Source organism: Temnothorax nylanderi, unplaced genomic scaffold (assembly GCF_030848795.1).
Source record: "Temnothorax nylanderi isolate EJ_2023f unplaced genomic scaffold, tnyl_v1.0 TNYL_tig0011_pilon, whole genome shotgun sequence".
Classification (NCBI taxonomy): Eukaryota; Metazoa; Arthropoda; class Insecta; order Hymenoptera; family Formicidae; genus Temnothorax; species Temnothorax nylanderi.
In genome coordinates, this window is record NW_027249073.1 from 777266 (window position 1) to 791609 (window position 14344).

A 14344-nucleotide genomic window follows, 5' to 3' on the forward strand; every position below is an offset into this window, starting at 1 on the left:
GTCAGATTATCCGACGCGTCGAGTGTCCACTGGCACGCAATCGCGATTAATCCAAAAAGTTTTGCTCGGCAAGCCAGTAATCCGTAATGCGAGAGAATATATACATCGCTTTAACTCATTAATCTCTATGCAATTACGGTATAAATGCGATAAAAGATCATTTTCTTACGCAGCGTATGTAAATTATATGTATTCGTAATTTGTGTACATTTTTATTTTAAATCTTTCTCTCTTAAATATGTATATCGAAACGTTTCTTTCTTGATTCGACCACATGCGAATTAAGAAGCTTTAAAATGTTTTTCGGTAGTTTTGAAATTAACTTTCGGATTAGCACATTATTTTATGATCTCTGCTAATCACATATGACACTTTTAACACGTTGCTTTATTATTAATAAATGTATAAGCGGTTTCGTGAATTGTCGCTGAACCCAATTTCTATCTTTAGCATCTTGACAGTCTATTCAAAAATCACGAATCACTAATAAGATATTCAACAGAAATATGTGAGGAAAAGGCGACAGCACGTGTAAAGAATAAATAAGAAAAAGCAGGTGTCAACATAATATCAATTTGACGTTATAAATAGCGTCATGGTACCGAACGGTAAGCCGTTAAAGCATTGAGCATACAATCGGACTACACCTTGTCGAAAAGCAAATTGGACTCGCTATGAGTGGAGGACCTTGACTCTGCCCGTAAAAGCCAAGAACGGACTCGGAGCGGGTCTTCCCCACGTGTGTGCGCGCCGTTCGCAGGTAATGGCTAATCGATGAACCGTAAAAAAAAAGCAACGTCCAAACACTCTTGAGAGAGAGAGAGATCGATCGGCGTGTAATCCAGATGTAGAAGAAAACGCGTGCTCGCGACATCGTATCCTATCAGCGACAGCGACGACGGCGGTCGCGGTGGCGGCGGGCGGGCGGTGCGGCGGAGGTCGAAATTAGTCGACCTCCTTGCCCGCACCCGAGAGAGCCGGTTCTCCTGGAGGGAAACGGAACAATGCCAATGCTATTTCGGTCGATGATCGAACGGCGGCGGTGGCCACGGTCGAAGAAAAGCGTGCCACCGGATCTGAAAAGCCCCGCAACTCGTTCGCCGAGCCGACCGAATTAGATTAAAGTGGCGGAACTGAAGTCTAGTCTCCGCTGACGGGATTATTCCCTCAGGACCGCGCGAGTCCCTCGTCTCTTCGGTTTGACATCAGGTATACACCTACATCAAATCGACCGTGATCTCGTTTCGCGACTCACAGAGCCGTTAATATACGCTCTTCTCTTTCTCTCTCACTATCTCTATCTCGTTCTCTTTGCTCTCCGTCGTTTCTTTTATCTTAACTTCAACGTACGTTGGTGGCGCGTGACCCAAATTGCGTCGTATTGCTGCGAACTCGTTTTTGTCGCGAAGTATTTATTATTGGACCGTACAATCTGTTACGCTATCGGATATTACAATTTTTTGCAAAGCAATTTGAAACAGCTTTTGCGCGAAGCAAATATATTTTATTCGCAAGATTCTTTAATGGAATCATTTATAAAGCGAATTAATTATTTGCAGTAAGTACAATTTAGCCAAATTTCGCTAAACCACATGCTAAAACTTTAAGATAAACATTCTCAAATTAGTTGAAAAATTATAATTTGCTGTATAAATATTTTTCAAAATTGTTTATTTTTAATCAAATTCGCGGAAGTAATTATAATAGTGACAGACTCGGTCTGGCCGATCAAGATGAAATGTACCTCTGGCAACCAGGAAATGGTCAAGTGCAAAGACCTAGCTAGAATGCCTGGCGTTCGAGAGGCGCGCAACCCCTTGCCATCGCGCCATGCATCGCATAGCATTTCTTACCAACAAGAGTGTCACTGACATTCTAATTATTTTTGTTAAATGTCTCATTCATCAGCGGATTGCAAAATGCTATTATGACGTTGAAGCTACAGTTATTTCGGACGTCATTTATATCGTGCTATTCGAACCCTAATAGTTTATTATCTGCTTAAATATTAATAAATATTGTATGTATAAATAAATACTTTGGTATTTAAAACAAAATTTTAGATATACTGATTAAAGTATAATTTTCTAAAAGAATTGTGGATTACATTACTATAACCGAGTGAATGAGCTATATTTAACACAAATGAGCGCATTCAGAGATACATTTTTAGCTGTTCGAGTTGGCATCGAGCTGAACGGACAACTAATAATGATCTTTTGCTACTAAAAGCTTTAACTAACATTAAATCATAATGAATCGCATTTAAAAGCAAAACCTCGTTTTGCACAATTGGCCAAATCGCAGAGCAGTATTTTTACTGTATGCGTTGTTTCTGTTACATTTTCAGTTTATGTGCTAATAATAAATTAGCGGATTTAAGAAGTGACTGCTCGATAAATCACTTTAACACGAGTGTCCATGTAATTTCGCGTCTTGAAGCACTGTTGTGATTAATTTACATGAAATATACAAGTAATTCAGACAACGTCTTTCACAATTATTTTACTTTTCAAATTATTACTGGCATAAATTTATCGCGTATAATTTTGCCTGATCCATATTTATTTATATCTAAATAATCAAAAATCGTTAATTATTTATACAATCGTTAAATATTTATCGTATATCAATAATGTCTCCAGAAACAATTTCTTTTTACAAGTACACGTAAAGATATAAATTGATACTTAATTGCCTAGCTAAAATTCATGGTAAAATCTTAAAAAATGTGATGTTATCAATATTGAAAATTATAATTTACAGGCCCGTTCTAAATTCGTATATCATATAGCAATTTTCATGCAGCATTTGCACGTCGTAAAAACGCTGCTCGCTTGAAATAGACAATATGCCAGAATTTTACGGTGACGCTATTACAACACGTTGCGTCATTGTTACGCCATGCTTTCATATAAAACCCGCCACTTGCTTGTTCGGAGCTCAGAACACTCGCAAAGTCCCGACAGAAAGCTCCAACGACCGTGCCAAAAAATCGCGTACCTACTCCTACAAAAATTGAGAACTCCGTTTATACGATCCGCATTCTGCGCGATTTGTATCGTAAATATTTCCGCAAATTGCACCGATGTAAGTTGTCTTTATATTGCACAATCTTTTGCATTAAGTTGCGTTATTAGAATACATTAATTTTTACTGCAAGTCCCAATCGGTTGTCACTGTATATTCCATTATCACATCATTTTTATCGTAGACGGAACAATCTCTAATTCACACCGTCGCGACATTGCAAATATGTATAGCGTGAATTGTCTTTGTGTAAATTGTTTTGTATCCTTAGGCGCGTCGCAATTTTACGAGATGTTCGCGCGGGTGCGAGTGGGGGAGGGGGGGAATGTGTACTTTGCTTTCTGGGGTAGTGTTTGCGTACTTTATTATCAGATATACAGATATAAATCGATATAGCGAGTGGGTCATTTCACCAGGATCCTTACCATCCCGCCATGACTTTTACGCGACGACTTTTCTTTCCGATCGTTCGCGGTTGCGGACGATCTTGGCAGCCGACCCGTAAACACTTTTCCTCGAGCGATTATCGCGCAACCGTGTCTGACTACGCGCTGGCGCACTTCACTTACCGAAATCCAAAACCACCTTTCTCGAGTGACCGCAGGCCGTGGTCGTCACGACGGATTTCGTGTCAGGGAAAGACGCGGTCACTTTTTTTTTTGGTTTGTTAATCGGACGGAAAGAGAGAAAAGAGATATCGCTTTTCTGTATGGATTTAAAAAGAAAGTACGAATCTCCTACTACCGCAATAAGGATATTACGTCGATTGATTCGCGCGCTTTCGTCGTCTTTCGTTCCCTTCCTGAAACTCTCTGACTGGCTCTAATAAAAGACCCGAACGGGTCAGTCTCTGGATCCCATCGTGGGGTGGGAGCTTCGACAAGGAATCAAAATAGATTACCGGCCAACGAGGTTTCCGGTTGGATTGAAACCAACCTGAGGCAATATTTCTTAACGAAACAGCTGACACTTTTCGTAGGTGAATTCCGCAACCTCGAAGAATCTCGCGTTACGTAATTCGACTTATGTATGTAAGCCTACATTACATGAATCACATGATATCGTAATTTTTTTCACTGTATCGATTAATCTGAAATAAATCCGTAGTAATTCTCGATAAGTTTGAGAATAAAGTACTGATATCAATTTTATTCCGTAACAAATCCCGAAAAATCCGCAAGAATTTTTATTTTAATGACAGATTTTTTTAAATCTTTAGTTCTGAAGTTGTTTTCGTTGAATTTCAATATTGATGCGTCAATAATCTTCGAATTTGAAGCGATAAAAGATGAAAGGCTCTTCGCGTACTTTAAAGCGAATAAAACTATAAAATGACATAATTTTTAATCGATGTAAATAAGTTTATTATGATAAATTTAGTTTTTCAAAACTTGTAACGTTTCTAAATTGCAAAATATATTATTGTCAACTTCTCTGGCGTGATATTTCGTGTAAATTGTTATGATCCGCCAACTGGCTTGACAGATCACAATGAAAAACTGAGAATCTTGGCGCATAAATCGGCGGTTCGTGTTGTCGCAATATAATTTGCATTGCGCAGTTCCGAAAGTGACGAACGGCCGACTATGATGTTCCTCCGCTATCTTACTCGATCTCTATTTTCGTTCATCTAAATAAAGCCGAAAGTGGCCCAGTTTCTACGCAACAAGCGAAACAACGGCATGCAATCGCGCGACATTTAATATTATTCTTCAGATATTTTATAAGAGAGGGCTAAAGTCCCTTTTATTGCTACATTGCCAGTTTACGTAGTATTTCGCAACGTGCAAACAAACACGACAAGCGGAATTACATGTGTGTTGTAATAACGTATTAGAAAGCGCAGATAATTGAAAGGCTCACGCTAAAAGATTGAATTGCAATTGTATATATTGCAAAATTCAAACACATGCCGATTCAGCTAGCTTACCTCGCAAATGTATGTATGTAATATTGTAATGCAAAAGAAGATGCGCGTCTCTGTGAAAAACCAGTTAAAGCTTAAAGAAAAGATGCGTTCATTGAAAACCAAATTGCCGGGACGTATGACTTAAACGTCTACCTTGACGACAGCGCTTATATTTGGGTCACTTGAGATTTCAGGTTTTCTTAATGCAAAAGCAATGCCATCGGCGTAATAAACGTCTGGCGAAATGATGTACGGTACGAGGTATAGCCTTACCGGCGTCGCGAGAATGCCTTAAATGGATAGGACGACTCCGTCGACATCCCGGGAAAGAGCGCATTCGAGTACAGATACGATCGGATTGCGCATAATCGATTCTGTGCAGTCTCTCGGTCTTAAATTGTAAACCATGGAATACAGTGATTGTGATCTTTTTCATTTTTTTTATCTTTCATATATTTACATTTCTTATTGTTTAGCGTTTTATACAATTTCGCTTTTATCGGGCTCGCGCATTTTACGGGCATTCGTACGATCGCCAATGCCAGTTTCACGGACTGTTGCATTAAGTAGATACGTACCGTTGCCGGTAAGGCAGATGGCTGAGGATAAACTCGTTAACTGAGGTCTGACAATTACCTACCTCGACTACTGCGGCGGCTTTCCTTCGTTAACGCCCAACGATAATTCTGTTCTTAATAAATATTATCTACTATTGTTTTGTATAAACAACGGATATTTTTTTAAATAATGTTTTATCCATCCCAATGTCTCTGATTATTTTTACATCAACCATGGATTTATTTATGCAACTGTTATTGAATAATTTTGAAACATCTTGATGCTAGTATGTTACAAAACTCAATTGAACTTAATTTTTATTTGAGATTTTTACTTGATTTTTACTTGAACATGATATTTTTTACTTGTGATTTTAAAATTATCTATTTGTATTTATATGAAACATCGTGTAAACCATAAAAATCATCAAACATCAAATCAAGATATTTGCCATACAGAAATAATTAACATATCTCTTTTTCGAATTCTTATTTTTATCATATTTTGATATGTTTGTGTAATTCATATTTTCTGTAATTCTTTCACTGACTAAAATTATAATGCAATATATGTTTTCACATATATGATACCAATTTTTTTAATTCAAAGGAATTAAATTGCAAATAAATATAAAGATATAAAGATCATCAAATTATAACATTTCATATTATATAGCTAGTCAAAGTACCACAATTTTTTTACGCGGTAACAATTTGCGAAACAATCAATCTGAATTCAGCAACGGTCGCCGTTTTATTTCATGTAAAATATAAACGGCTCTCTTTTTCCGTGTGTATGTAAATGTGGATACTCACCTCATCACACGCTGCACATCTCGGTTTAAGTTGTTCCGCATAATGCCTCTCACAGAAAAGCATGTCGTCGTGCACGCAATAAGCGAGATCGACCAGGAGCTCTTTGCAATCCGTGCATCTGAAGCATGTCGGGTGATAGAGGAGACCCAGTTTGCTGGCTGACACAGCGAGGCTGCCGTATTTCAGGGACGATTCGCACACGCCGCACTCCTGGAAGACAAAAGCCTGCATATTAGAAACTTTGCTGTTGACGCGGATTTGCGTTTGTTACTCTCAATATTGATTCCTTACGTCAAAGTTTCATTACCCTATCATTTTACGGAAAGATCTCATTTTGCGTTGTAAAATTTTTGTGAGAAATTCTTGTATTAAAAATTTTATATCATATAAAAATTAATTTCTATGTGATATAAAATTTAGTATTGGTTTTATAAATTAATTTTCAGAATTTTTTTTATGCGTGGTGCTGAAAACTGAAAACTCTACTCACGAGATCTCTCTCGGGAACTTCCTGGACACTACCGATGTCCAGGGCGATCTCATTCCTGGCGGCCATGAAATCGTCAGCGCTGCTGGCATGTTTGGGATCCAAGTGGCGACAGTAAGCCCTTGCTAAATCCTGTTTAGGCAACTGGATCGCTAATTGACGATCTCTGTGCCGTTCGCCGGGCGTGCCGAGTCTTGGTACAGCGATCTCCGGTAGCATTGAGAAATATTCTTCCACCTGCGAAAAATAATTTGTCAGTTTCAATTACATAAGCTGCAATCGTATCTTTACTTGTGAATGCTAATAAAATTTAGGTTACAAATATATACAAACAAGTAATTGGATTTTTCTTTAAAATAACTACAGAATATAAGCTTCCAAAGAACATCGCTTATTTCAGCTTCTGTATAAAAATCTTGATTTTTTTTCGTAATATTGTTTCCAGCAAGATGTGCAAACGATCTACGCGATGCGATTTTAATATTACGAGCATCGAAAACATCGTAAATGCATCACAGTGCCAATCGGCCGCGAGTGGCCCGGGCTCGTAAAAAAATAAGGAGCGTCCGTAATAAAGCACACCGGCGGTGATAAAGACCAGTTCTAAGCCGTAAAGCTTCGCGCCGGGATTTTTCGAAAAATATTGAAGGTTGGCGGCAGGCCAAGATTCTCGTCGGCCGTCAAACGTCTCGCACGTCTATTTCGCTATGCACGCTTCGCTCCTACCTTTCCTCCGCCCACAACCACCCGTTATTATCCCATTCGCTTCGCGATATAAACCGCAAACGGCCGTTTAGGGAAACCACCTTTGTCAGCTGTGCGAGTACTGCGCGTTCTGTCTGTATACGTGAACGGTGATAGACGCGTTTCGCGACATCCAAAGATTAGAATTGCGATAGATAAAATTGTGTCAAATTAGAAAATAAAAAATAATAATGCTTTTATTAAAAAATAAGATAAATGTTTTGTGCTGAGAACGTTGAACGGAATTGAAATAGAAGAATCTTCAAAGAATATTGTAAAAATTATTTATAATTTAATGGCAAAAAAGGGAGAGAGAGAAGAGAGACGCGATTTATAATATTTTCTACAATATTTAATACACAGACACAGATAATGAAATATTCTTTACTTTCTACATAGCGATCTGTTGATATTTCTTCATGTACATGTACATAACTCGTACATAATTTCTATAAATTATACTTTTAATATTCGTTTTTACAAAATATACAAAAATATAAAGAACAACGAAAAAAGCTGACCTTGTGCGATGGAAGTCCAGGAGGTGCCCAAGCGAGGCCTCTTTCTCTCGGATCCACGCCGATGGGCCCGTTCGACTCGTCGCCTTTAAGTCCCAATCGGGATCTGACGGACACCCATTCTTCGTGGCAGACATCGTGGGCCTCGCGGGGACACTTGCAGCTAGTGCAGTTCTTTCTGAAAGAAAAACATATTGTTATTAAGTATCAGTTCCTCAGCATGCGCAACGAAATCTTTTCCATTATCCGGACACTTTATGGCGGGCCGATATATAAACTTTGGTTTAATTACAGAATGATAAAGATTATTATACGTAAGATCTCGCGACTCAATTAAAGTCTTTCGATTAAATCTCTTTCGTCCAAGAAAAGAGGTTCTCTGATAAATATTTGCTGCGTGTCTGTTGTTCATTAACTCTAGACCCTGGGGCGCTGTGAGAGAGATGAGGTATCCAATAAACTTTTATTACCTTTACATGTCATGCTCGTGCGTCGATAATCACATAATTAGGCCGAATGCCAACAATTTTTGGGGAAATTTGGGTTATATTTTCTCTTTAATCCTACAATAACGCTGTTATTTGTCATTGCTGCGTTAAACGTTCGCCTATAGCTTTGCGATAATTATTTACTAATTACTGTTTCACCACATCGTAAAGCTAAACATCACTGTTGGCGTTAGTTAATTAAATCAAACATTGATTAAGTGGGATGTTAATCAAGTAAGACGCGTTACAAAAAGGTGAGGACAATATAAATGTCGCTATCGTTGCATATAAAAAATTACGAGAATACAAAAAGATAGACTCCAAGACCGAAAATAGATTTGAATAAACGTTAAAGAATAAATTATTACCGTATTGCAAAATATAAATACATGAAGAACCCGTCGCAGAGCTATTTGCATCATTCTACATTTGTATCTCATTCGCAGGAACGCCGATGGATCGGCGAATAGTCTTGCGACATACGCGACCGATTAGCATAAGTAATACACATAATATTTGTAGCGAGGTGTGCGAAAGATATCAATACCCATATGTTCGTGACGCGTGGGTGCGACAGGAAACTTTTACTGGCGAAAAGAGCGCGCGAGAGGCCGCGGATCGATACCAGCACTACCGTATCGAACGGCGATCGTATAATCAAGGGGATGCATTTGCGCCGGACGTTTATCGCGGCTTTACCGCACCCTTCCGGATGTGTCGGTCCCAAGGTCGTCGAAACCCTTGCCGCTAATGCCAGGGAGACCTTCTCTCGCAGCTATATCTATGCCCCTTGTACACGATAACAGCTGGATAAGGACTCGATTATCGCGTTGGTAGGAATTTATTCTTTTCCTTTTTTATCCATGCTTCTTGTCTTTATTTTAAGACCCATTTGCACAAGAAGAACGCACATCCGTTGCATATTAACATTTATCATTTGATAGTAATTTATTTTTTGCTTTACTTATTTAAAATATAAATTTTTACTTAATTGTTAGTTCTAATCGCAATTATATCCATCTTAACAGGATTATTAATTTCACTTTGAATGCATGACATTTTTTTCTCTGTATGTGCGTACATTTTTTTCTTTATGTGTACATACATTGTTACTTAAATTGTAAATAAGATTTATATATAAGTTATTAATAAGCAATAAAATTTCATTTTTGTGTTTGATTTCTTTTTATTTTAATATTTTATGTATAACAAATTATATGGTTTTTATATTATCTATATAATTTCCAATTATGCATTATATACTAGAATAGTACAAAATTCTACAAGGTTTCAATTACATTTAATATTTTAATGCATATTTTCAATAAATGTTCACTTTATAAAAATATTCTTATTCTATAGCAACGAGAGTAGTTGATTTTACACAGAATAATAAATTATTTTTCAATCCTATTTTGGCTTTCTGTTTTATAATATCTAAAGTTTTAGAATCGATGAAGGATAAAGTTTGTTATACAAAAATGCAAGATGTCAAGGACGATTACTTCTTCTTGTCGTGCGAAGCGTCTCCGGGGGCGTATCATCGGCGATTTCCGTAATGTCACGTTGATAATGTCAGTCGTACAATTTATCTTATTTGCCAGCGAGCCATAATTCGCGGTTTTACGAGGAATCTTGCGCTATAAAAAAAATCCTCCTAGATCCTGGAAAGCGTTCGTTCGTCCCTTTCTCCGATGCTCTCGTTACAGCCAGACTTAATCTTATGCCTTGTCGAATGCGATATTTTACGCGAGGTTGGGTGCAAATTAATGTTGACGCCTCGTTAATTCGGCGGACGTGTTACGTTATACTTGCACGTGGATCGTAATTCACTCGAACGTAACTCACATCGACGATCGCCGCGCGCGTATATACATTGCACTTACCGCCGTCATACGGATTGCAAACATAACATTCGAAATTCCTCTTTTATTTTTAACTCTTACCTAATTATGAGCAAAAAAGACTGACACGCTCAGTGAGTCATGGATATGAGCAAAAAGATACATATTAAATGTATCTTTTACGCGAAACGTGCTACTAAATTTACATATAAAATGTATCTTTTGCACGAAACATATTGCTGAATTTATGACACCTATTTTTTATCGTTTTCTATTTTTAAAGATCATAAATTTGACAACAAATTTTGGCAGACATTAACTATACCTTAACTTTTTTTTCGCAAGAATTCACGCGAAATTACTTCTTGCACACCATTTTTAGAAATTCATTATTTGCTTTGATAATATGCTTGATAATATATCTTCATCCATGTATCCGGTTTACTTTATGATTCGATAATCGAGACTTAAGAACATCAAAGAGGAATTTTATTTTATTTCGGTGTCATATCAGATATCGATATGGCAAATTAATTTTACAAGTGGGAGGCGTGACGCGCGCGGAATAGCACGATAAATTCCAAGAGAGAGATCCTTCTTTTTTTACAGAGGCGTAAGACATGTCGAGAACGCGTAAAGAAGAAAAAGTGCAAAAGTCGAGTGGAGAAACGCGACGTGCCATGTCGTCGACTTATATTAACACGACTAAGCAAAAAGAAAAAACGGACAGACAAAAAACATCTCTCGCGTTATAAGGATTGGGTTGTAATTAATACCGTTAGATATATTAGAGGAAAAAATTATTTCTGTAATTCTGTTAGTCAAAGAATCGTAATAGGATGATAGATCATTTGCATCTTATGTAATAAGAAAACATAACGATAAGAAGAAGCAAGAGAGGCTGCGTGCTTAATAATATCTGGTTCGCAAGCAAACGTGGCAGCGTGAAAAATCAACTTCATTAACCTACAAACGTAGTCCAACATAAATCATTCGGTTGGGTATGGCTTGGCGCTGCTTGCCCGTCGTTTTCCATCGTAAAGCACTGGGGAAACTGTTAGAAGCTTTCACCTAATAGATACTAACGGCAGCTAATTGCGTTCGCGCTATGTTCACTGGACGTTAGCGATCTCCTAAAACCCGATTGATAGATGGACCGCGTAATCTTTCGCAGACAAATCCGGTCAACAATTCCGAGTCAGTGGAATCAAAAGCTTGACTTGATTGAAATTCTCTTCCAAAAAAGCACTTTTATTCTTTCTCTATAAATTATTGAGAAAGAAAATCTTTATTCACAGAATTTATTAGAAGAATTTTCAAGCTATAGTTACAAATGTTACGTTTGAGTTTAATTTCGTATTAACAAATTGATTGTTTTATTCTGACTGTATGATTTTACGTTAAATAATTTGATAATAGAAAAATTGACTTTTTCCGAACTTTACAATGCGTAATATTTTTCTGATGATTGCTTTAAATGTGACGAATCTAAAATCCAATATACGTTATGAACAAGATATTAAAGGTTTTTCGAATATATTAATAACATGATCTAAATTCACAAGTGTGCATTCATTTTTATTCGTACGAGCCACATTTATCAAGTCATCAACGGCCACATGCAATTACCTAACGATCAGCTCAAACAGCTCGAACTGGTCGAACACCTTGCAGTAGAGATGCAGCACTCGGACGCAGGCCCACTTCATGCCGGGCCACGGCGCCAGGCTGAGATCCAGGCCGTCCTCGAGAGGACATTTGCCGATCGCCATACTCCGCCGGAGCTCCGCGCCGGTGATGGTCGGGTATCGGTTCTTCCGGTCCAGCATCGGGTTCCGTCTGCGCGCCTGTAGCGGTTCCGTGGAATTGGGGATAAGGCCCCGTTTGATCTCCGCGCCGGACAGAGTTGGGTAACGGTCCCGCCGTTCCAACGACGAGGTCTTCCTGTAGAAGTCTTTCTCCGGAACGGACGGACACCTGGTGCGCATCGCGGTGGACTCGAGAACAGGCGGGCTCATGGGTCGCTTCTTCGGCTCCGGTATACGGACGCGAACGCCTTGCGGCTCGGCGCCGGGCGTCGGGACGCACGACACCCGCACCTCCATCTTCGGGCCTTCCTGGCTCCCGGGCCCCTTCGGGCTCATCCTCGTCGGGCCCGAGGTCGGCCCCGAAAGTAAGGTCGGCGTCGTGTGACGCCTCTGTAGTCGCTCGTTCAGGGTGCCGAATCGGTAATCGGCGTCATGATTCCTTCTTCGTCGCTTTCATTTTCTTCATTGTCGTTTTCGAAGATCTTAACTTTTTTCGAAACTGTGTTCATCTCGGTTAATCAATTTACATTAGCCCCGAAATAAGCGAGATAGTTTATAACAGTACAAAGGGTGTTGTTTAAAAATACTTTTCAAAGGTAATATATGGTTATTCTTATTCAATGTTTTAATTAAGAGTTTATAGTCACCGAAATGGATGTCTATTATTGAAATTATAGCGATATTCACTTGAAGAAAACTTATAGCTTGAGGATAGAAGAATTTCTCCATTAATCCTGAACTTGGCAATATGTCCTATAAGAAATAAACTCGTATTCTACAAAATTTATTATTTTTAAGGGTTTACAGTTGTAACATATTTGGAAGTTTGTTTTAATAATGTTTCTCGGAAGCTATATTTGTACATAATTTTCCAAACTTTTTTAAAAAAGATAATATAAAATGTAAAATAAAATGCACGTTTTTGTGTTTTAAATAATAAATATAAAATATTGAGAAATTTAATAGTCTGTATATTAGTGGATAAAGAAAATAGACATATTATATCTTAAATTCTAAAAATATTTTTTGATTAAAAACTAAATATTGAAAATTACAAACAAATTGAGGATTACAAGAATAAATATTACACATGCAAACATTGCAAATTATTTATGAAAGTAGAATGAAAAATGCAAATGAGAGAGTGTGGCCGCATTATCTGGATACAGAATACATCGTAAACTGGGAATACTCAGGTCGTGAGCATACCGTGATCACATCAATTCCGCGCGAGATAATCTGGTTTATCTCTTGGCGTTAAACGAGACGCATGTGGACATCCATAACGCAAACACCGTGTCGGCGTCATACATCGTGAGCGTAGTTTATAATTTAGGCAAATCGATATTCACGGTTTATTTTACGATCGGCGGCGAGTGGGTGCCGGCTGTCTTCGCGAAAATAATTGCAGCGCGCCGCTATGCGCACGTGTCGTGTGCCGGGGATGCACGGCGGACCCGAACGTAACGCGGGCGCTAGCTCGCACGCGCGGCCACGCACATACATATCGTTGAATTTATTTTCATTGCGGAAATCGCCGCGATTCACAGTCGCGTCCGGTTATTTATAGTGAGGAAAGATCGTCGGCCCCTCGTCCCGCCCGAACGCGCAGCGAAAAAGGATCCGGAGGAGCAGAGATCGAATCGCCCTCGACATCAAAGACGTACATCGTCAGTCATGAGACTGACTGCCGGCTGCCGGCCCAGTTAATAACTAGCCATTTATTTGACGTTTCGAGGGTAGCCTTGTTTGATCGGTTTCATCCTTTCGCCCTTTCTCTTTCCTCTCTCTTTTTCTGTCTTTTTATCTCACCGACACATGCATCTCTGATAAAATCGACCTGGTCGAGTACGTTGAATTACATCATGCATGAGTAACGACTGGATAGTACGAAATTTTGATAAATAAATCTGATTATTTTATTTTGTTATATTTTTTTCAATTTTGAATCTGATATTTTTAAATAATTTGTGATTAATTTTGTTGTTATTTAATGCTCTATATAGCTTTTCTAATATTCGTAATTAACTTTTTTATCCAACCACTGATGAATATTTGTTAAAGCAATTACATAATAGGAATTGATTTGGCCAATATCTATTTTGAAATTTACTTCTTTTTTTCAAGCTATCTTTAAAAAGTA

General features: G+C 38.3%; 1 protein-coding gene across 7 annotated transcripts in view; it reads right to left on the reverse strand.

Annotated features, from left to right (window-relative positions):
• Window positions 1–14344, reverse strand: part of Lmpt (four and a half LIM domains protein limpet) — a 116463-nt gene that overhangs the window by 32810 nt on the left and 69309 nt on the right. For 6 of the 7 annotated variants that reach the window (XM_071697100.1, XM_071697099.1, XM_071697096.1 and 3 more), the window contains 3 exons: window positions 8065–8239; window positions 6803–7036; window positions 6313–6522 (listed from right to left, as the gene is read on the reverse strand). In XM_071697100.1, coding sequence (XP_071553201.1) covers window positions 6313–6522; window positions 6803–7036; window positions 8065–8239 — 619 coding nt within the window. Of the gene's footprint in view, window positions 1–6312; window positions 6523–6802; window positions 7037–8064; window positions 8240–12022; window positions 12947–14344 lie in introns of those variants that run through there. The other variant, XM_071697097.1, reaches the window with a different exon arrangement.